Source organism: Xenopus laevis, chromosome 3S (assembly GCF_017654675.1).
Source record: "Xenopus laevis strain J_2021 chromosome 3S, Xenopus_laevis_v10.1, whole genome shotgun sequence".
Classification (NCBI taxonomy): Eukaryota; Metazoa; Chordata; class Amphibia; order Anura; family Pipidae; genus Xenopus; species Xenopus laevis.
In genome coordinates, this window is record NC_054376.1 from 37638215 (window position 1) to 37663604 (window position 25390).

The 25390-nt window shown below is 38.7% G+C and overlaps 1 protein-coding gene across 1 annotated transcript in view; it reads left to right on the forward strand.

The window, feature by feature from the left end:
* igdcc3.S (immunoglobulin superfamily, DCC subclass, member 3 S homeolog) overlaps positions 1–25390 on the forward strand; it is a 68752-nt gene that overhangs the window by 41110 nt on the left and 2252 nt on the right. Inside the window, exons 3-13 of the mRNA XM_018255253.2 lie at positions 1937–2081; positions 2904–3034; positions 4486–4623; positions 5116–5274; positions 13191–13356; positions 15147–15394; positions 17600–17764; positions 18651–18839; positions 22023–22127; positions 22896–23034; positions 24986–25193. Coding sequence (XP_018110742.1) covers positions 1937–2081; positions 2904–3034; positions 4486–4623; positions 5116–5274; positions 13191–13356; positions 15147–15394; positions 17600–17764; positions 18651–18839; positions 22023–22127; positions 22896–23034; positions 24986–25193 — 1793 coding nt within the window. The remainder of the gene's footprint in view (positions 1–1936; positions 2082–2903; positions 3035–4485; positions 4624–5115; positions 5275–13190; positions 13357–15146; positions 15395–17599; positions 17765–18650; positions 18840–22022; positions 22128–22895; positions 23035–24985; positions 25194–25390) is intronic.

Below are 25390 nucleotides of genomic sequence, written 5' to 3' on the forward strand. Positions count from 1 at the left end.
ACGCCTAAAAATCCCATAGAAAATGAATGGAGAGCGGCGGAATTTCACTCTAGTGGCGGAACTTCACTATTAACTTCACTCTTTGATAAATATACCCCATTGAGTTACTTACAAGGTCATGAAGACCTTGGTGGCATTTCTCAGGAAAAACATTGAAATACAGAGATATATATTTGTCACCTTCCAGAATTCTTGCTGACAAGTAGACACCCGGTGTAGTGATTATTGATGTGCATTTGAGCAAACTATAAAGGAGCACAACTACAGTATATGCAGTATTGTATCTATTGATTCCCTGTTGTAAACTGGTCCAGTACATTGCTGGTATAAAAATGCAATCTTATGTAAAGTACTGTATGTATGTATTGGTTTGTGTTCATTACTGGGCAAGAGTATTCATCATTGAGAGGAAAGTGTATCGGTTTGTGTTTATCACTGGGGGAAGTGTATTGGTGTATGTTTTAAATGGGGAAAAGTTTATCAGTTTGTGTTCATTACTGGGGAAAACGTATCGGTTTGTGTTGGTGATTGGGGAAAATATGTCTCCCTGTATATGGTACAATCACTGTGTTTACTTAAGAACTATCATTTTTAGCCCTTGCAGACACAATAGAATGATGTTATGGCTAGCTGGCGAGGATTTGTGCTTTAATGCCATCAGCCACATTACATTTTGGACATTTGTAGACAGCTGTAGCCCTGTGAGCTTTATGCAGGACTACATAGAATTTTAATGGCCCCAAACTGTTTATTCATGTGTTGGGCAGTTAAAGGCAACATATTTTTTCAACATGATGCATATTATTTTAGTTTTTTAAGATTTGAATTTCCAGACATCAAAAAATGATGGATTCAATGCATCCCTTTTACTATTCTTTATTTACATAGTGCCAACATATTATTCAGCAGTTGATCATTGTTCATGTCATGGCTTGGTCTGACTGATTTACAGGTGTTTGCAGAGTTCACTATTATAAAACACTGGAGCCATTAATAACCCATAAAATATATTGTTATAGGTATACAGTATTATTGGTATATTTTAGGTATATTGTTAGTGACGATTGATATTGCATGTGCCACATATCTCCTTGCATATCGTAACAAAGATACTCATAGTTATAAAAAATGAATACATTAGGATTAACCACATAGTTCCATGTTTCGTATAGAAACAGCTTTTGAATTTGTGCCTTTATATGGTCGTAGAACTCCTTGGTGACTTCTAACATCCTTTTATTTTACAACAGAACCCCAATAAAAGTCTGCTGAACTTTCTAATTAAACTCAAATAAAATAATACAACTCAAACTTTTCCCCAATGTCATTGTACATGTGAGTACATGATCTTCTTGAGGGCTAAATCATACATAGGCTACTTGAAACCATTTTGAAGCATAAAATGTAAAAAAAATGTGTATTATTAATTTTATATAAGTAATAGGGATGCACCGAATCCACTATTTTGGATTCGGCCGAACCCCCGAATCCTTCGCGAAAGTTCCTGCCGAATATCGAACCGAATCATAATTACCGAATCATTGTTTTGTGACAAAAAGACACGCGATATCCCTCTCCGCCCATAATTTGCATATGGAAATTAGGATTCAGATTTGGTTCGGCCTGGTAGAAGGATTAGGCAAAATCATGTTGAAAAAAGCTGAATCCTGGCCGAATCCCGAACCGAATCCTGGATTCAGTGCATCCCTAATAAGTAATCTATAAGGCAACACTAACAAATGCAATGGAATTATATCAAATGTTTTATTTTAGTAATGTAATATGAAATAATGATATAGGACAGTCTCTACTTGTCTTTTAGTGAACCTGAGAACAGGTGCAAAAGTGCAGGTTTAACAACAGTATAGTCCTTGCATAGTCCTCCACTACATGAATTAAGGATAATAATAATAATATCTCTCTTCTTTTTACGCAGTCATGTCTGATTTCTACATCTTCCCACGAGATACAATTCTAGAAGAGGGTGGTGTAGCTAGATTTCAGTGTCAGATCCACGGGCTACCAGAACCAGAAATTGTGTGGGAATGTAACGGGAAGATTATTGATACCCAGAACCTCAGGTGAGAGATTGATTTTCTTTTACCAGTAGAATAAGCAAACCTATCCAATATATGCAGCTCTTAAAACATTTAAAGGGGTGGTTCAACTTTAAGGTAACTTTTCATATGTTATAGAATGGCCGATTCTAAACAACTTTTCAATTGGTCTTCATTACTTATTTTTTTTTATATAGTTTTTGTAATTATATGCCTTTTTATTGTGACACATTCTAGCTTTCAAATGGAGGAGCACTGACCCCATGTAAAAACAAATGCTCTATAAGGCTACTAATGTGTTGTTATTGCTTCTTTTTATTACTTATCTTTCTGTTCAGGCCCTCTCCTATTCATATTCCAGTCTCTTATTCAAATCAGTGCATGGTTGCTAGGATAATTTGGAACCTAGCTACCGGTTTGCTGAAATTGCAAACTGGAGAGCCACTGAATATAAAGTTAAATAACTCAAAAACCACAAATAATAAAAAATTAAAACCAACTACAAATTGTCTCAGAATATCATTCCCTGCATCATCATAAAAGTTTAACAACCCCTGTAACCTCGAATATCTCTAAAAATGTGTTTTTTTTGGACAATTACAAGCAAAAAAAATCAAAACCCTCTAAAAGCCTGAATGGTTAAAAAAAAGTTCAATAAGATCAGCGCAGCTCCCACTGACTACTATGGGACCTCAACTGCTTTTATGTGGAGAAATGTTGTATTAGACTTTTTCGTGGTTTTAAACAAAAAACATTTTAGAGGAAAAATACAATTCGCAAAAAAAGGAGATCCGAATGTAAGTAAATAGGACCCATAGAGTAACACCTTTTTTACTTTACACACAGGTATACCCTACTGCCTACTGGTGTCCTGCAGATAACTGCGCTGCGTGCTGAAGATTCTGGTATATACAGATGTGTAGCCACCAATGCAGCAGGAGTGAAGTATAGTCCTTACGCTACACTGACAGTCACAGGTGTGGGATGCAAACCCTTAATTTTTGACAGTTGGCTCATTGTAAAACCATTTAAAGGGCATGTAAAGTGTAAAATAGAATAAGGCTAGAAATGCTGTATTTTGTATACTAAATATAAACATGAACTTACTGCACCACAAGCCTAATCAAACAAATAATTTATGCTTTCAAAGTTGGCTACAGGGGGTCACCATCTTGTAACTTTGTTAAATATCTTTGCAAGACTAAAGGGCTGATTCACTAAGGGTCGAATTTCGAAGTTAAAAATACTTCGAAATTCGACCCTCGGATTGAAATCCTTCGACTTCGAATATCGAAGTCGAAGGATTTAGCGCTAATCCTGCGATCGATCGATCGAAGGATTTTTCGTTCGATCGAACGATTAAATCCTTCGAATCGAACGATTCGAAGGATTTTAATCCAACGATCGAAGGAAAATCCTTCGATCAAAAAATCACAGGCAAGCCTATGGGGACCTTCCCCATAGGCTAACATTGACTTCGGTAGCTTTTAGCTGCCGAAGTAGGGGGTCGAAGTTTTTTTTAAAGGGGAAGTACTTCGACTATCGAATGGTCGAATAGTCGAACGATTTTTCGTTCGATTCGTTCGATTTCGTTCGAATTCGAACGAATTTAACCAATTCGATGGTCGAAGTACCCAAAAAATACTTCGAAATTCGAAGTATTTTTCATTCGAATCCTTCACTCGAGCTTAGTGAATCAGCCCCTTAGACTGTGCACATGCTCAGTGTGGTCTGGGCTGCTTAGGGATTGTCATAAAAAAGCTGCTTGAGTTCTGCATGGCTGGGAAGTAAGGTGGGGGCTCCCCCTGCTGTTCATAAGTATGATTGTTTCCCTGCTCAGCAGTTAGGGACCGTCTGATAATTCTTATCCACAGCAGTAAATGAAGGGAGAATTTCATTGCATATGGTCAGGTTTCTTTTAAAAACGGTGCACATTTTGTAATTAAAGTATATTGGAAATAGGTTTCTTTTTCATTAAAGAAAGTAAAAATGGGATATTATTTATTTTGCCTTTACATGCCCTTTAAGTAGTTACTGTATAATTTTGTGTCTCCGGTATTTATCAAGGGCTGTATCTATTCACACAATAAGATAAAAGTAGTAGAAACATCTTCACATACTAGAATTAACAGTTTGCCTATTACTTTCTAGAATAAAATTGATAGAATTTATATTGCTGAGGATTGAAATGATCTTCATATCTTTCAAAATCAATAGCAGCCAATGGAGTCTGGGGAAAACATGGGTCTTTTTTGAAATCTAAATATATGCATCTTGAATCTATAACACTGAACAGTCCTTGAACAAAATCAACAGTTTTTTTGAATGCATTTGATGAAGGCAATTCTTTTTTTGGTACATAGTTACTGCTGCAGGTTCAAATGAACCCTAGAATGTGTGACAAATAATGTAATAATGTGTTTCCCAGATTTCCATTCCAATGGTTACAAAGACCCAATGATCCTGGTTGGCCCCGAGAACCTCACTAAGACCGTTCACCAAACAGCAATCCTTGAATGTATGGCCACAGGGAACCCTCGTCCCATTGTATCCTGGAGCCGACTTGGTGAGACATGACTTATTTTTATTGTATGTAAAGTACCATATGAGGTTCTCAATGCATTTTGAAATCTATTCATGTATTCTTTAAAATCATGCATTCAAACTTTGTAAAATAATATGTTCTTGAGATTAAAACATTGTATACTGAAAACACTTTAATGCACATAATCACAGATCTCAGTTATTATATGTTATACTGTACATGCCTTAATGGCCTCCATTACACTGAAACATCATCTTAATTCTTACACATATAGGGCATACCAATTACCATGTATATGTATAATTGGTGGATAGCTTGGACTTGTAGAGATCTTTTCAAAGCATCCCCTTTTAATAAGCAGAGCTTTGTCTTATATATCACATTTCCAGTACTTCAAAATTTTTCACATGGTAGCAATTTGGCAGCCATCACAATGTCTTCTATAAATAAACGTATTCTTTAGGAAATTACCCATACCGCCATATGATAAGCTTCTCATCAATTGTTTTGCAGATGGACGCCCAATAGGAGTGGAAGGTATACAGGTGGTAGGGAATGGGAACCTCATGATTTCAGACTTGACTGTTCATCACTCTGGTGTCTATGTGTGTGCTGCCAACAAACCTGGAACTAGAGTGCGCCGGACAGCACAAGGGCGACTGGTAGTGCAAGGTAAGGATAGAATAGGAGTTGCAGTGGAAGAATGGGTCATAACAACTAGTAGTAGCCAAAAATTACTAGGTGGGAAAAATACATAGAGGGAACAGAGAGAGACGGAGAAAGACAAAGAAAAAGAGTCTTAGGAATAAAAGAATGAACAAGGTTTATGTGTAGGATGATCAGACCTAAAATATGCCATAGTGGCAGAAAGGGATGGTAGAAAACAAAGAGAGTGCTTACAGAAAATATAGGAGGGTGGGAGAGTAACAGAGAATAGAGAACAAGTAAGAAGAGATACTGAGGGTAAGCGAGGGACAAAGTGTTAAGATTGTTGAGCTGAAGATGCAGACAAGGAGTATGTCAGATAGAAAAGATGGGTAGTAGACATAGAGAGTGATCATTCTGAAAGACAGAACAGATTGCTAGGTGATATGGAGAGGGAGCCAAGAGACCACTGAGCATGTGTAGGAGATGCAGATAAAGAGATGGATAGAGTGGGACGGAGACAAAGAAAAGACAGATTAAATAGGGTAAGAGACTCAAGAAGTAAGTAAAGAGAGAGGTAGAAAGAGAAAGTAAGAAGAAGACATGTGTGTGTGTGGGGGGGGGGAGATGGAGAGGGTGCAAAGAAGTCACAAAATGCAATAACTGAAAGTAGGTAAGAGAGGTAGAAAACATATGTACAAGTGAGAATGGGTAAGAGACATTATAGTTGGGAAATTTTATTTTATTTCACAATCATGTAAGGGTTGGTAATATAGCCAGTGTGGGTCTACAGGGTTCCTTACTCACACAGTTCCTTAATTTTTAATTAGTTTTAACTAAAATTTACTGCAATGTTAATCTTATCGCAACTTCCTAACATTGCAGCTGAACAATGCCTCCAGGGACCCTTGCACTATTGCCATACAGGTGCCCTACACTGACTCTGCCCACCCCAGACTTCTGCATATCAACAGTTTCAGCTGACATGCAAAAATTGCAGAAACTATGCATAGAATCACACTCATGTCATACTCTGGTCATACACTGTTATACTGTATTTACTTGTTGAGTGATGTTGCCAAAAAAGTGGATCTTTGCTGATTTGGCATCAATATCTTGTGCGTTAAAGGAGAAATATACCCATTGTTCATTGTGCAATGATTAGGGCTTGCACTGAGCATACTTTTTGCCTATTGTTTTAATTACAAAATATCTGTTCTTTATTTCTTGAGGTGGCCATAGACGCACAGATAATATCGTACAAAACTAATTTTTGTACGATATTCGGTGCGTGTATGGTGGGAAAAGACCCAACTGAAGACTTGGATATCGGTCGGCTCGTCGATAGGGCTGGACGGAAAATTTTGATTGGGTACCTTTGAAGGCACCCAAACATCGGCCACTATTAGTGCTGAATCGTCAGACGATTCAGCTCTACACGTGTGTATCGTAATGAACGATCTTTCTTGGAAAAATCCTTTTCAAGAAAGATTGTAATTATTACATCCTTTAGGCTAAAAAGGGCAAACAAGGAAAGTGAAGCTACTCCATGTTTGTTCATTGCATTGTAGCTACTTATATTGCCAGTGCACAGATAAGTAGTGATGAGTGAATTTATTAGATATTTATTCGATATGTGCGATTCTGACATCGATGCCCATTTAGACGTGCGACAATAAACGGGCGCCCATTGACTTTAAAGGAACAGTAACACCAAAAAATGTAAGTGTTTAAAAGTAATGAAAATATCATGTAGTGTTGCCCTGCACTGGTAAAACTGATCTGTTTGCTTCAGAAACACTACTATTGTTTATATAAACATGCTGCTGTAGAGCAATGGCGGAAATTGAAAAACGGCTATATGGCACAGGTTAACGAATGGATAACAGATAACACCATTAGACAGACAGAGCTTATCTGCTATCAACTGTGTAACTTGAGCTTTTTCTCCTTTGAATGGCTGCCCCCATGGCTACACAGCAGCTTATTTATATAAACAATAGTAGAGTTTCTTAAGCAAACACAACAGTTTTACCAGTGCAGGGCAACACTGTATTATATTTTCATTACTTTAAAACCAGGGGCGCGCCGCCAATGAGGCGAGCTGAGACACTCGCCTCAGGCGGCAACGCCGGAGCGGTTTCCAGGGGCGGCAAAAAGCCGCTCCTGCACCTTTAAGAGCCGAATTTCCGGTTTTTAAACCGGAAATTCGGCTTTACGAATGCGAGAGAGCGCAATTGAGCTCTCCGCATTAGTGTTCCTGCCTCCCCTCCCGACAGGTAAGTCGGCGAGGGGGGGCGGCATTGCAGGAGCCGCCTCAGGCGGCCCTAAGGTACGAATCTGCGCTGTTTAAAACACTTTTATTTTTTGACGTTACTGTTCCTTTAATGGTCGTCGGCGTCAACTTCGCCGTTTAAAAATATATTTCGCCAGTTTCGTGGGAAATTTCGCAAAATTCATGCCGAAGCGAAACGGGACAAATTACAGATAAGCACTTTGCTTACCTATATATCTACCTTGCAAGGACCAAATATGGAAAAGTATACATTTCCTGCTTCCTGAGCTCATGTTAAACAAGAGAGTACACTGCCCCTTTACTGCAGACCCAGAACAAACCTCCCATGTTTTCATTCTTAAACTGAGAAAAACAGTGGCAGACTGACACTGTAATCATTGTATATATATAAATGGGCAAATAATTTTGGTGTATCAATTTCATACAAATTGACACAGGCAATGTGAAAAAAGGAAAAAAAAAGGGAGGAGAGACTGAATATGTTCCTATACTTTTCCTTGAATGTTTGTGCATTGATTGATCGACCCTGTTCACTTTTATTAAAATCCATCTCAAAGTCGGGTTCATGCAACCAATGTCACAATTGTGGCCCCGATCTGCCACCACCACCACCATATTTGAGAATATTTGGTGATACATAAATTAATCTTCTTGTGCTTCCACTGAACATGACTGCAAAGAGTATTTACAGCTAAGCAAGGGTGTGTGAGAATAGTAAAAAATGAAAATGCACAGTTGTAATGATAATATGCGATTAAATAAGCATCGCGACCACTTTGTAATGAACAGTGGCCCATCATTTCCCAAGCATATACTGAATTGCTTTACAAAATCGAAGTTTCTCTCGACCTATACTGATACTAGCAATAGAGAATTGGGGAATTCTCAGAGCAAATTAAATTCTAAGTGACATGTTTGTACAAATGTTACCCTCCCCTCTGTAGAGTCTGGGAAAACCTGTGCAATTGATCCTACTAATTTAGTGGGACCTTTTATTCCTCAGCTGTTGGAACTAAGAAGGCTCTGTGATATCAAGTACAGAAAGAAAAAAAAAAATGTCAGTCGTGGAATGTGTAGTATGCACAGGGAATAGAGAATGCCCTTTGTAAAACATTGGTGCAGTTGGTTTCAAAATGGCTGCCACATCGTTTGAGTAGAAGACTAGGCTGTGCAGGTAACCAAGGACAACAACAGGGAGTGTTATTTCTTTCTTGTACTGCAGGAAGTGCTTGGGTGTGCCTTGGCAGCAATCATTTGCAACGGAGTGTAGGTATATTAATTAAAACTTGAGGAAGGAGAGTATGATGTAAATTTTGAAATTAATTTAAAAGATCTCTTTCACATCTTTACCTATGATGTTTTGTGTTTAGTACCAGCCCTCTGTTATTGACAGAAAGACTGGACCCTGTGGCACAGCAAAGAGGTGGAGAGATGCATTTCCGCCTACTGCAGCAACAGAGATGTTAATGCTACGGACCTCTCATTCGCTTCCTTGGTTGTCCTTTCCCAGCAACATCTCCCTCCTAGTCAGAAAGAATCAGAGACACGGTGACAAAGGGAGAAATCTATGCATTGAATCTGTGCCGGTCCCCTCATCTCCCTGCCTCACAATCTCTCCCTGACCCCCACCCTGATACATTGTGAAGTCTCCCATTCAAAATGCGGGTCTTGTGTGAGGATCCTGACATGCCCTAACTCAGCAGCAGTGCACTGTGGGAAAGTGGGCTGCACTGGTAGCACTGGGCAGTGCCCATCTATTGTGTTTATGGTCAGGTGGTTGCAGACATCTGCTATTGGTTTGGGATGTTGTAATAAATCCTATACATCAGAATTCTGAACAGTGAAAGCCAGCATGTCTACAACTTCCAGCACTGACTAGCTGAGAAGATTTTTAGTGTACGGCTGGGCTACACTGATGTCGTTTCATACCTTTTCAGTAAGGGTATCTATACTGCTCATTTTTATATTTGCACTGCTGAAGGAGAAACACTTATTGGGAATTTTTTAGAAAAATGTTGCCAAACAGGGCTGGCCTTAGGTCAACTGAACCCATTATGTCCAACTGGGCCCTGTGTCTATCATAAAATGACTATGGACCACAATGTTTGGGATAAACAGGTCCTCAATTTATTATGAAATGTTTGGGGTTGCAGTGTGTCATAAAACACTTGTGGACCAGACTGTGCCACAAAATTCTGGTTGAGAAGGGAACAGCAGCAGGCAGCAGAAGAGAGGGAAATGCAGGCCGTCCAGCCATTACAGTCATTGTGGTCTGCCATCCAAAAACACCAGTTTAGGAGGCACCACTAAAACAGTTCAAATTGTGACCAATCAGTTTAGGGCCAGGACACACAGAATGTTGAAATTTTTTTGGAGGCTGAGAGAAGTGGATCTGCTCTCTGCCCCAGATCCATTGATCTGAACAGTGCAACTTCCATTTGCATGCAGACACACACAGCGGAGGTTGGCATGAAAATGCATGCTTTTTCTTTTTTTGGTTGACCTCTGCTCCTGGAAGCTGCATTTTTATTGCAGAACAACGGAGCTGGGGCACAGAGCAGATCTGCTTCACTCACCTTGCAAAAAATGCAGGCTGAGTGCAGTGTAGTCAATGTTCCTGGTCCTGGTCCTAAACTGCGGGGTCCCAATTTTGACTTTTATAGTGGAGCCTCCTAGACTTGTGTTGTTGGATGGCAGACCACAGGGACTTCAAGGCTGAACAACATGCTTTTCCCTTTTCTGTTGCATGCTGCTTTCTCCCCCAGAATTTTGTGGCACAGCCTGGGCAGTGTAGATCAACAGAGTTGGGGCATGGAGCAGATCTGCTTCTCTTGGCCTGCAAAAAATATGCAGGTTGGGAGCAGCGGAGACTTATAAGGCTAGCCTTTTTGCCAGATATATATGTACCTAAAAGTGCATGTATAAGAGTGAAAAGTGCAAGGCGTCTCTGGGATCCCTGTATCTTTGTTAGCAAATCTTTTTTTGACATAGAAGAGAGTCAAATGACTGAAGAGCCTTTGATGGTTTATGAGAATCACAGAATCAAGTACCCCTTAAATGCAAAATCATGACTGATTCAGAATTCCACTCTACCAAAGTTAGTGTGGAATTTATTATGTTTACCAACAATGGCATAATATATTTGTGTGGATAATTGAGTCAGTTTGAATTTTGATTGGAGGCCAAATTGTGTGTATATTTTAGGTATTTATTTCTTAATGTGCAGTGCAAAAACAGCCTATGCTAGCAATGAAGGTAATTAGTGAAGTAGTGGGAGCACTTACCGGGTCGCAGGCTTCTGTGTGCTGCACGTCCAACCGCTATCCCAAGCGGTAAATCCAAGACAGAGTTTGTGTAGAGACAACAGAGCACCATAGAGCCAGGATGAAAAGGGGATTTATTTAATTCGTATGTTCTTAAAAATATAAATATACATTGTTTGGGATATCTCTAGTGGTGCTGTGATCTATATTCACCTCTGAAGTATTCATTGTTGAGAGTGTGTGTTCGCATATTGGAGATTTGATAATGGGGAGGTGGGGTTAGGCACTTTTAAATAGGATGAGGGCTGGGCTGCCGACAGCTTCCGATGAAGTGGCAAGGAGCCACTAAATGCGTTAAGTGGGCAGCCCCCTTGGGAGATATGCTGCTGTGATTTTTAATGGATTTACTATAAATTTTGAATACTTTTAACTTTTCCTGGCTCTATGGTGCTCCATTGTCTCTACACAAACTCTAGCTATGAAGATAATTTTAATTAAACTCAATGGCAGTTTGGGCAGTTTTGGTCTTTTCCACTGGTAGATAAACCATCTTCCATCTCTTCTCATGTAGCCTGGGGTGAATTCATTATTTCATTGACCTGGGTTGCACCTTGGCACAACACCTTATCCAGCACATATGCACCCTTTCACCTTGGAATTAAGGGCCAGAGTTCATCTGGTAAAGGTGACCAACAAGATCACCCTTATGTAAATACACAGTTGCATGTGGGAGATATTTAACTATTTTTATTATATTGTATGACCTTCATAAAATGGCTAACCAACTCTTTTTGGCACCAAATCATTCATATCTGGTTGACATTCAGTATATACACCAATTCTTTACATACTACTCTTTACTATTAAACTGTTAGCATGAGTCCTTAAATCAGTCGTATTGGTCTGTTTCTTTGTTAAAGCACTGTTTTCTAATTTGTATGTACAGCCACTATTGCTGCATAATGTCAAGGCCATTTCTAAATAACTAGTAAAAATAACTAAATGAGTCATAATGAGAGCATTTTAAAATGTCATGTTGCAGCACAAAGCAGATAAAAATGGCTTTTCAAATTGAACATTTGTATCTGCATATGTTATGTGAAATAACTTATGGAAGTAGATGCAAGATTTCTGAGTTATAGTAAACATTTTACACTGCTGGGAATTTTCCATCTTGATTTTGACAACATTTTTTGTTTTTCATCATAACAGCATTATTTACCCAGTATCAGACTGGTCTTCTTTGGCCCACCAGAGGACTTTACATCCAGGGCCCACTCTCAAAATTAGATGGACATAATATAGAGCGTATATAGACTTATGGTGGAAGTAAAAAACAGTTGATGAAAATTATCCCAGAATTTGTTCAGCTAAGATCTGAACACACGATAAATCCTCAACCAAAAAATAAAAATGTTAGCTGTTCTGACATGACAAGAACCCTTCAAACCAACGACCAAAGTGTTTGCAGAATGTCAGTGAATTGGGTGAAAAAAGTCAAAACCTCACTCTTGCTAAATATTTTCAATGGACGCCTATGGAAAAATGCAATATTTACTTAAATAAATATTCCATGGATGTTATATATAAAATATTATATGGATTCTATAATATGCCACTTAATTTTATATAAACTATCTGTTGCTTACATATTAATTTAGGGGGTATAGTTTTCCTTTTTTAGTTTAGCAATTTTATATTCAAATAAGAATCTAATTGTAAGAATATATTATTATTGCATCAATTTCTCAAATTCATACCAGCCTGCCTGCTTTCTTTATTGTCTGTAGCCAGAGCAGCCCACCTGTGTCCTTGGGGGCCCAGTGAGCCAACATACAGTAAACCCTATACTCCCTAATGGCCAATATTAATGCTCTGAGCTGCAAACACACAGGTAGAATAGCTGCTACTGTATGTATTCTTTACCGGTGGATTCATTTCTCTAAAGCTGACATCTTCTGTATAGTGGTGAATGCTTAACAATGGCCCTATCATACATTTCAATTCAGAAAATACATGGCGAACTGAAGTAAACACATGTATATACCCCCTGATGGAGAAATTGTTCTTCAACTTCTTGTCTGATAACAACATTTCACCAATAGCTAAGGTAGTATCTTTGAGTTTGAGTGTGTGAGGATTAAGTTTAGGAAATGTTAATATAACAATGAATACATTTGAAAGTAATAGGAGATTGATGGTAGCGATACATCTGCCCGCAAAGACTATGGTCCAGGCCAGAAGATTCCATGGAATCTCACTAGAGAGGAGAAAGGGTACCAAGATGTGGGTAGGGAAGGACATACATATAAAATATAATACAGTGACAATGGTAAACACTTACATTATGATTCTAGTAAGCAGTTTTTCTCTTTTTTTTGTAGCTCCAGCTGAATTTGTCCAACACCCACAGTCAATAACTCGGCCTGTTGGTACTACCGCCATCTTCACTTGCTTGGCACAGGGAGAGCCATCCCCTCAGATCACTTGGTTGAAGAATGGCCAGGAATTGGAACCCAGTGGACACATCAAGTTAAAGAACAACAACAGGTAAGAGAATAAAGGGGCTGTTTGCTAACATAGGTGCTAAATTGCACCAGTGCATTTACAAGAAATAGCAAGTTTTCATCTGATCTAGTACAGGTTAGAAAATGACAGCCAAGGTAATATTGATTGCTGTGGGTAACTGCACTGGGACATTTTAGCAGCTATGTTAGCAAATCAGTACCAGAATGCCATGTAATTAATTATAAGGTTAACAGCATTGCACAGAGCTATCTGCTTTACTAAGGGATTTAAATATAACATACAGTACTTTGTAGAAAGCTTGGCCGTAAAGAACCACTGATTTTATGAGGTTGCCAATGCCAAATGAGCATATTCCTGCCTTATTTGTCCACCCAGATGGTAGGTCAAACAGAGCCGACCATATACCAATGATTAGATCATAAATAGGCCTATGTAGACCCATGTAGAGAAGGACATAAACTGCACTATGGAATCCTTACAGTCAGTGTTGATTTTAAACCTGTCTGATGAATATGGTTGATACCTGGCCAGATATTAATTAGGTAGACCATCATTTAAGCCCCATATGCAGGCAAATGAGCTGTTGCCTATGGTCACTTTAACTTACACTATAAACATTGCTTCAGAAGCTCCAAAAATGTTTCCATAAACAAGATACTGTACTATGTAGTCATCAGGGCTGCCATTTAAACTACAATAGAGCTGTAAGGCCCACATTTTTTTATCAGATAAGCACCCAAACATGCAGGAGGATTCTGGATTCCTTCACGAATCCTCCAGTGTGGCTTTCTCTAACGTCTACACATAGCACATGACATGAACACTGCTACCGATACTATACAGGCATCGCGGATCTAGATTACCATTTTACCATGGTAATTTAAGGCTTTCATTTCAGGACTCTAGCCAGAAGGTCCCCAACGTCAACTCCTTTACCAATTCATGGCCTGCCCTGCTGTAAGCTGCCACTTTTCAAAGGACAGTTTGTTAGATATACTGGTTCTTGGATATTTCAATCGTTAAGGGAGATAAAGGGCAATCTGGCATTCCAGATTGAACCCCAGGAAAACCTAAACAGCCCTCAGCACTTGCCTGTCAGGAAAAACAATGTGCACACGTATACACTCTCAAGGCATATTATACAGCACTATTAGTCTCCTAGTGTCTGTGTGGTTTCTCCTACATGTACTACAGTTTTTTCAGACTCCAAAAACATAAAGGCAGGTTGATTGGCTTCTGATAAAACTGACCATACTTAGAAAATAATGCAAATATGGCAGATTATAAATATTGTTTGTATCTTAGTGAAAATGACACCCAGGTGATGCTGGTGTTTTGTTGCTGGAGCTTTTTCCTATGCTGCATGAGGGGGACAAAATAATAGCATAATCCCCCATTTTAAGTGAATGGGTATTTCTGTCTAGTTACCAGTGTGTATCAATCAAAAAACCATTACTGATTGAGTGGGGTTGGTGTTTGCCCAGGTTTAAATGGATGATCTGGGTTAAAGACCTTGGATATCCTATTAAGACACATTAACAAATAACAACTCCCGGTGTGTAGCCAGAAAGTACATGTTCTCACCAGTTTAGAAGTGGGGTCTATGTGCACATGCCCCAGACCTACAGCTCAAGGTGGAGGTCTTCAACCAAAGAAGAAACAGCAGTCACTTTAACATCCCACGGACAGGTAAGTAAAAGAACTGCAGACTTTATTTTAGGCAAAGAGTAGACAAACACACAGCCTTATGCATTTTGTCCACTTATGCACTTTATCATAGCCTGACTGACACCATTTATGCCGTCCCTTAGCTCTCTCACCATTTCTGGAATAAGCCAGGAGGATGAGGCTATCTACCAGTGTGTAGCACAGAATAGTGCTGGTTCCAGCCAAGCTAGTGCCCGTCTGTCTGTGCTCTGGGCAGAGGGCTTGCCTGGTCCACCCCAAGGCATCAGAGCCACCACTGACTCATCCACTTCCATCCTAGTCTCCTGGAGCGAACCACTGGAGAACACAAGGGAAATAATTGGCTATGTGGTGCACATCCGGAAAATTGCAGGTAAGTTCTTCTAAACATTTGCAGTTCACATGAGCCTGGAACCTTGATATACAGTAAATTATTGTTCTGTTCCTGATTCCTGGTTATGTAAATCTGTGTCCAGAAATATTTCCATGGGACCTTAGAATAAAGAAGTATTGTTGATTTAGCAACAGCACTTGGCTACAGCAAACTTTTATCACTAAGTTAGTTGGGTTATAGGTAGTTGGAAGATGTGGAAGGTGTGGAAGATCTTAGGGGACCAAGGTGTGGTCAAAAGTATCACAATGTCTAATCTAGTTTTTTTCAAAAGTATCAGAGACTGTGCTCTTTCTAGTGGAGTAAACTTTGTATAAATCTATGTACAACTGTGCTCATATTTGCTGATCAGGGAGAGAGCAGGTGAAGCTAATCTGCAGATGGCACCTGGTTCAGCACTTGTCCTCTATGTATGCCGTATTAGGTTGGCACAGGATTTCCTGTTAATTTGATTTCTAGTGAAATGAAATACCTTCTGCAAAGGGAATCACCATTTAGCAGACTGGAACTTTGTCTCAATTTCCCAACATCCTTAGCCAACCAGTCGATCAGTTATGTCAAACTTTTACAATGTAATAGGACAGTTATTTAAGACACTCAAGTCAAGATTAATGGTGTGGTGGTCTATATCTGGCATGGTGGTCCAATCAGGACCACCATCAGACATCACAGGGCCCCATACGACAAAATTTCCTGGGCCCCCAAAGCTGCGCCCACCACAAGCCCCATCTACAGATCCGCCCTACCCACCCCACCCCACATAGATATTGGTGGTCAGGGCTCCCCATAAAAAACATTTGTGGCCAGCCCCCCCCCCATTAAAAAATATTGGTGGCTAGGACCCCGCATGAGAAAAAAAAATTGGTGGCCAAAATTGATGGCCAGGCCCCCCCCCACATTATAAGAAATTTGGTGGCCAGGGCCCCTTAATCGTCCATGCCTTCCCGAAGTCAGCAGCTCTCAGAAAGATGGGGGCCCCTTACCCTCGGGGCCCCCTACAACTCTCTCCCCTGTCCCCCCCCCTGATGGCTGCCCTGGGTCCAATAGATGGAATGGACAGCCATGTTATATTGTGTGTATATATATATATATATATATATATCTATCTATATATATATATATATATATATATATATATATATATATATATATATATATATATATATATATATATTTATATATACACACATTATATTTTCGTTTCCATACCCCTATAAATCAGGAATGTCACACTCTTTACTTTACTGGCTACAGTTTTACTGATCAGGGGCCCAGAGTTACAGTTCTTAATGTTCTCAAATATGAATATATGAATGAATGCAAATAATTTACATGTAATTGGACTAATCACCATCAAGATCTTAGCAATTTGCAGTAAAAATTCTTGCTGAAGATTAGTTCTTTAACCCAATTCAAAACTGGAATCAGCTTAAAAGGTTTAACCTTTATCATCTGCCACACAGCATGTATTTTTGTACAATACTGGAGTCTATATAGTCCACTGGGAATGATAGTAGTAGTATATTTGTTTCTGGCTGAGTGAGGCATGTCATTACTATGCCCTTCTTCCAACAGCACCTTAACACTCAAGGTAAACATTAGGCAGGGGTGAAAAACACTCAATAATGCAGCATTCCAGGATGATACAGAAAACTTGTATCTGTTAGAATATATTTATGTCAAATGAATCTGGTTTTTAAGCCAGACTTTTAGAAGCAGCAATGTCAGCGGGATTGTAGGCATAATGATTACATTAGCATTAGTGCACTAATCTTTTGGTCTGTGTAAGGACACCCTTTGTTCAATGTACTGAAAGGGGATGTATCTCCTCTTCTGTATTTCAAAAAAAAAAAAATGACTTTACAGGTATACAACTTGCAGTATGGCTTACCTGTTTTGCTCTAAGGAAAAAACAATTCCCCAGGTTGCAGTAGAACTTCCAGTAGAGCTATAACAACTTATGCTTAAAAATTGATTGACTATATTTGAGATATCATGCAGACATGTTGGAATGCCCCTTTTCAGCAACATGGAGGGCTATGCTGCCAATGCATATGGGGTCACCATTCATTTTCTACATACTGTATTTTGAAGCACTTAAATGCAACACAAATTAATTTCCATGGTTACTGGGGTAATTGTTTCAGCATACAAATTTAACAATTCATTTAATTAAATTTTTTACAGACCCTCTACAAATGGAATATCAAGAGGCAGTGAGCAAGGACACTTTACAACAACTGGTGACAGACCTTGAACCTTCCACTACTTATAGCTTTTACATAAAAGCATATACCTCCAGAGGTGCCAGCAAAGCATCAGTTAGTGCACATCAAAGGACTCTTGGAGAAGGTAGGAGTTAGGTAGCATATTACAGAAGAAACCTTAAGAGTGCAGCATTACTGTTGGTTACTGGGTGCCAAAACCATGTCACATTGTTTTCCTAATACACATTAACTGAAGTATATATTGCCTTGTTTTTAGGGTCTGACTTTACTTAATGGCATTTATGTTGCAAAGTCAAAAAGACTTTTGTTTATTTTAGTAGAGCCAAATGAAAGATGCTCAGTAAATCAGTATTTATAGTCGGGGGCTGCAATGACCCACAACTGAATGTAGGGATATAGGTCATGACAGGGTAAGGTGGGCAGCCATGTTCACCTCTCTTGAGGTTTTTGAATTGGCTGTGTTGAAGGTCCAAGGCATAAAGAAGAAGTTTCATGTCTCCCTGGTCTGTTCCAGCCAGTAGCAGGACCTTCAGCTACTATCACCCAACCCTACCTCGCAGTTGGTGGTGGGTACCCCGACTTTGATCCCCAGGGTAAATTAAATGGGTTATTTGACTTATATGATAGTGTCACACACTGTTACCTACAGCACTTAAATACCCCTCCAAATTGTGTCTGTAAGTTACCCTCCCATTTACATTGTAAGCCTTCTGGGTATGGTTCTCCATCCTTTTTACTCCTTGACACTGAGCACTTAATCTATATTGTAATTCTATTTTATATTTATGTGAATTGTATTTCTAATAATGGACTTATCGTTACTTATTAATGCAATGACCCCTTATTTGTTACTACTATTTTATTGTTTTGCTGTACAGTGCTTTGCCCTCATGGAGCGCTATACAAATAAAAATATACATACATACATAGGAGGTAATAGATTTGGGAAAGAGGTTGCAATCTTGGCATTGCATTCGTCATTACATTTTGTATTTTCGCCTCTTTTACAGTTCCTGCTGTACCATCACTGTACATTAAGGTTTTGAACAGTACAGCCATCCAGGCCGCATGGGAACCATCAATAAAACTGGGCCAGATTGAGGGCTTTAAATTGTATTACCGCAAGGTACCAACACCAGATTACACTGGCCCCATGCTCCTGCCCAGCAATGTCACATCTTATAACATCTGTAGGCTTGGTAAGTATCATATGGCAGTAAAAAGAAATGCATAATGTTCCTAAGGTTGCCAATAATTCTATTGTGTATGGGAAAAAGAGACCTGGGGAAGTTCTTCTTAGACTGTGTAAAGATATTTGAGGGTGCCAGAGAAAAAATACTGTTAAAGCGGTGGCATTTGGATTTATGGTGTTAGGATGATTGGTGGGTAAACAGGATCATCAGCATTTAGGCTGTGTGCTACTGTTTAGCAGAATGTAAGAGGTTTGTACAGAACAAAAGGTAGCAAAATATGTTTCATATAAAAACAGGATTTTTTCCTCTCTTAAAAAAAACGAAAAACAAACACTCCTGTTGATCCTCACTCATGGGTAAATACTAGATTACATCATAAATGAAAGCTCTGAACTTTTTTAGATGAAATAATATGAGTTTACAGTACCAGTCATAAAACTTATGCCATACTTCTCCATCTATAGTCATCCATCCACCTTTCCTTCCTATAATACTCCACACACAATACCTCCTGTGTTTTCATCACTCTCTGCAACACTGTCTGGTGATTTCATTAACGCTTTTAACCTTCATTTTACCCCACCTATGTTTCCCTATTGCACAAATTCCACACATGGAATTAGTTGGCCGGGTCAAGCAGAATTCATGCTGTGCCCAATCACAAGATAGGATGTGAAAGCAAGCAGAATCCTAGCAGTCAGAAAACAGGTTAGAGGTCAACACTAGCCAACTTGAGCATGACTGATGTCAGGAAGTTGGAGTTCGGGTGAAGAGATCACACTGAACAAGAGGGCACCAAATGATGGAGACTGAGACTGACAAAGAGCTTATTCAAGGAGTACACACTTGCCAGAATAGATAAAAGCAAGGGATGGACTAACTTACAGGGATGAAGTCTCTTCCAGAAATATATCCAATGGTCTAGCTGAAGGGATAATTAAGTACTTGGCTTTATATGAATCAAACTATTTAATCAAAGACAGAATAGTAGCTAAACCATCTAGGGAACATTAGATAACAAAGTTGAATAATTACATGACTCTTGCAGATCCTCTTCCCATCGCCTATCTGACCATTGATGCTTCATGCCTTTTATCATTTATTTTCCACTCCGTTATCATCATATGTTACTCTGCCAGCCCTGCTCCCTGACCTTGCCCTCTTTCTATGTCTATATCCTGTCATCCTGCATTTTATAAAGACATTTCTATGGTTTTTGTGATTCTTGCTTTAAGAAAATTAAACCAGTTTCACTTTAGCACTTCCCGGTCCCAATGAGCAGATGAAGAGCTGATGAAACAAATTATTCAGTCCACTAAGATTCCTCTGATAATGAGCCGTTCATAGACTAGAACTAACAAAGGGAGGGGGTTTGTTTTTTTAAAGGTAAATAAGGAGCAAATTGGGGAGCGGGGAGGAAGGGAGGAAGTTAGATGAAAATTAAATTAAAGAATAGGCAGAATGCATTTTTAACAGGAGTCTTACCTTTATGAATCATATTAAGAAAAGGCTTTTTTAGGTGTATACTATCCTTAAATATATAATGTTGTTGTCTGCCAACCCATGTATAGGTTGGCAGGTTTCAGAATCCATTTTTAAGTCCTACTTATTAGGACGATTTTTTTTAGAAAATGTGTTAGTTGTATACTATACCTAAATATATTATGATATTGTCTGTATGCAAACCCATGTATAGGTTAGCAAAGACTTGCACACAAACTTTTATTACAACAGCCTGTTCTGCCTGGCCCCCGATTTTTACTTTTAAGTATTATTAGCCCTTACATGAAGAACAAACAGTGGGTACCACCATCTACACAAGTCCATACAATTCATCCTGTTGAAACAAATGGGTTACATTTCTTACAAGACAATCAGATTTTTCCATGAATGAAGAATATTGAACACTATCAAGATTTGAACAAGAATAAATTCTACAAAAATATCCAGTATAACCGATCAGAGACAAAAGACTTCCACAATGTGCTGCTTGCAAAGCCCTTTGAATAAAGCATTCCTATGAGAATTCTTATTACTGACCTTGGTTGTATTCATAGACATTTATCATCATATGCCTTTTGTTTTCTCCTATTGAAAACAAGTGTTGCGCATCTCACAGAACCTTGACTTGTTTTGTCTTCTTTAAATCCATTAAAGGGCATGTAAAGTCAAAAAGATAAAATCCCATTTTTACTTTATTTAATGAAAAAGAAATCTATCTCCAATATACAGTACTTTAATTAAAAAATGTGTACCGTTTTTATAAGAAACCTGACTGTATGCAGTAAAATTCTCCCTTCATTTACTGCTGTGGATAGGAATTGTCAGATGGTCCCTAACTGCTGAGCAGGGAAACAATCATACTTATGAACAGCAGGGGGAGCCCCCTCCTTACTTCCCAGCCATGCAGAACTCAAGCAGCTTTGTTTATGATGATCCCTAAGCAGCCCAGACCACACTGAGCATGTGCACAGTCTTAGTCTTGCAAAGATTTTTAACAAAGTTACAAGATGGTGACCCCCTGTAGCTAACTTTGAAAACATAAATCATTTGTTTGATTAGGCTTGTGGTGCAGTAAGTTCATGTTAATATCTAGCCTTATTCTATTTTACATGCCCTTTAAGTTCAGTAATGTGTTTTTAAAACAAAGCAGTGCAAAACTTTAGCTGAGGTCTAACTAGAGTTTTATAAATGGGCAATATATTTGCATCCCTTGCATCTTTATGTCCAGACTGGAATTCTAAATACACCCTGGCATTTCAAACTGTATCAAACAGTATCCCACCAGCACAATAACCAGTGACTGTCTATGACTTTTTACAGTAGTCCCGCTGATATTTGCAAGAATTCGTAGTTTGTCAGTCTGGGCCGGATCTGTACCCTAAATCTTTTTCCACTAAATATTTACTGCTTAATTTGTAGAAATGGTGACTTTACTTCCAATATCTTGCATTTATCTCCCATGAATGGCATCTGTGTTGATTCCCATTTATCAGACTCCATGAATTTTGCTCCACGTGACATATTTAGTTGTCAGTCTTTCATTCTAACATTTTTATTTGTGTGCCATGTTCAAGTGTTAGCAGCTATTGTTCCTTTAGAAATAATCAAACTGTATGAACAACTGGAGACACTGATAGTATAATGATCATTATTGTGACCCTTTTCCTGCTAATCTCTTCTCTATAGACCCCTTAGTGGTTTATGAAGTAAAGCTTCTGGCATTCAACCAACATGGAGATGGGAATTCTACTGTACGCTTTGTGTCCTTAAAGGAAGCATCAGCACGAGCAGGTGAGTTATTCCCAGAGCAGTAAAACATATTATCCTTAAATAATTGTTCTTTACCCCCACTATTTAAAAAAAACAAAAAAAAAAAAAAACATTCTTTGAATCTCCCCTTTACCCCCCTGAGTTAATGCAAATCACAAAATGTGCACAGGTATCATTAAATATGCAACACAGAAACATTCTGCATACAGATAAAGCTTACATATGTGCTTATTTAAGGGCAAGTAAATCAAACATTACAGGATATATGTTCTCCCTTTTAACAGAACAAAGCTGAGTTCTTATTTTTTTTAAAGGAACAGTAAGACCAAAAAATGAAAGTGTTTTAAAGTAATATCATTTAGTGTTGCCCTGCACTGGTTGTGTTTGCCTTAGAAACACTACTGTAGTTCATATGAACAAGCTGCTGTATAGCAATGGTGGAAATTGAAAAACGGCTATATGGCACAGGTTAATTGATGGATAACAGATAACATTATGTTCTACAGAGCTTATCTGCTATTTTCTGTGCAACTTGAGCCTTTTCTCCTGCCACCATGGCTACACGGCAGTTTTTTTTATATGAACTATAGTAGTGTTTCTGAAGCAAACACAGCAGTTTTATAAGTGCAGGGCAACGCTGCATTATATTTTTATTACTTTAAAACAATTTAATTTTTTGATGTTACCGGTCCTTTAACCTACTGGAATGATATAAAATGACCCATAGCGACACCTAGTGGGGCATATCTATAACAGCCTAGTGCAACTACATTTTTTACTTATTTGCAGTATTAAACCCATCCTGTAACTGTGTGAGTGATGAGCAGAGGCCTAAATCCTCTACTACTGGTATCATCATTGGTATCCACATCGGAGTGACCTGCATTATCTTCTGTGTGCTTTTCCTAATATTCGGGTATCGTGGGAGGTAAGATATGAACAGTTATGAAAAGTAACTGTAATTATATTTTTCCAAACATTTACTTAACTACCAACCCTCCTTGATGTTTTGTGAGTCATCCATAGTTATATACCAGATTAGGCAAGTCAAGGGGTGTTTTTTCACCTTCTTCTTCTGAAGCAGAATCACTAGTTGCTAATATTCCACAGATGCTTCTAAGAAATGTATCCACTATTGTAGCAAATTGTGACAGTTCAGAATCTGCACATGGATCACTAAGCTGCCAGACGGAAATATCAGAGACAAGAACATTAAACTTTAAACTTCCGTTTTGGAAAATCAGTAAAAAAATAAAGATGGAAAGCAACTGAGAAAAATATTTATATATACCTGAAAACAACTTAAAGGACCAGTAACATCAAATTTTAAAAAAAAACAATAATTTGTATGCTACAAAAAAAAAACACCATTACATATTAAACTTTAAAATCACAAAGTCCTTATTTAGAAATATAACTTACCGAATGTCTGCTTGCGCTCCTCTTCAGAAAAGGCAACAGGGCAACGATCCATCGCGCAGCGCTATCTATTTCCAATAAGGAAGGCAGGGAGGAGAAATTGAGCGCCGCACGATGGATCACTCGATCGCATTTTCTGAAGAGGAGCACAAGTGGAGATTCGGTAAGTTATTTCTAAATAAAGACTTTGCGATTTTAAAGTTTAATATGTGTTTTTTTTGTAGTATACAAACTATTTTTTTCAACATTTTTTTTGATCCTTTAACTGAAAAAAGGGTTTGGAATGTAAACAACCCCTTTAACCCTTATTTCCCTCTCTCCAACTTCCTTTGGGGCTGCCACATTTCGACTCTAAAAAAACATACGAGGGGACAGATGACCGATATTGGAGCCAGAGTAGTGACTTATGGCTGCAGGGTCATACCATGTGGGGGCATTTCTATGCCATAAGGAGGCAGGGCTGTGATATAGGAGGTGGGTATTGGACAGATTTTTGTTCAGGTTTCACAATGCATGATACCCAAACAGACATTTTGGAACAGCCCCAAGAAAATCCAAACTGTTTGGTTCAGAACTGGACACATGGCAACCGTAGCTGTCTTACATACTCTCTCCCTGCCATACCCACTGGCTGCCTTTGGCTTCCTCAACTTACCTCCCTCTGCACAACAGGTGGCCATTGGGCAGTTCAGTGTTTCTAGTGGTAATGCTTATTTGGTTATTCCTTGGAAAAAAACTATAAAACCTAAATAAATGATAGTTGACAGTAACAGAGCAACATATATATCAAGTAAGAAGAACTAAACCTTAATACTGCACTCGCAATATGTTATGCCACTGCTTGCACCCCTGCCCCTGTGCATGTCTTGCAGTATCATATACTGCACATTGGGAAGCACCTGGATGTGTCTGTTCTATTGACCAAATGTTGCCAAAACCCTGCCATGCTTGCAGTTTTATTTTAGCAAAAACAATGATTCTTCCTATATCCACCTTGCCAGCATTAACATCTTTCAAGCTACTTTGGACTTTAAGACAAGGCTATATTAGTAAGGATGTTTTTAGCACGCTCTACAAACTGTGAAAGAAACGCGGAAATGTAGTTAACAGTATAGTCAGATGGGACACTGTGGTGCTTTCCATCTTCTGCATATCCCCTGTAATTGAACTTGTGTACGTTGCCAGCCCTCTATGAAGGGTCACGCTAAGCAATATGGCCACACATAGAGCCTCAACCGTAATAGATATGGAAAGTGCCGCACTCCCCGTTCTTTGTTTTTTGTGTCCCAGTTCTGTTGGATAGTTTCTATTAAACCACCCAAAGATGTCTTGGAATTTTTAACTTGGTTTTGGTCAAAAACAATCATCTCTAACCCCGTGCTCTGAGTTATTATTGTGGGGCATGAAGAGGCAGCTTTGTCACAAATACATTGCTTTATAATCCTTTTTATTACCCAAAGGCTCATGAAATGTAAATCTGTGCAAGAACAGCGCTCTGTCCCACAGCCAACCAGTGCTGGAAGTGGACGGACTACGGATGGAGCCACTCAAAATGGCACTCTTCTGAGGGTTAATGAGGCACCAGGTTCTAAGGAGAAAGAAAGTGATCTAAATGAGATGGAACATCTTTTTCCTCATTCATCCCCACACCAAGATGGCAGCACTTTGGTGAGAACTTAAATCCTTCCAATAACAATGTTCTTTCAGCAACCTTTACTTTTGATTCTTTAGAGGTAAAATTGGTGTCAATTATATTGCTGTATTCCATATAATACCATAAAATGACTTCTTAAGGGAACATATTCCCTTAAAATATGTTTGCGAATTATAGTTGCCAAAAATGTTAGTGTGTTCAAATGCAATAG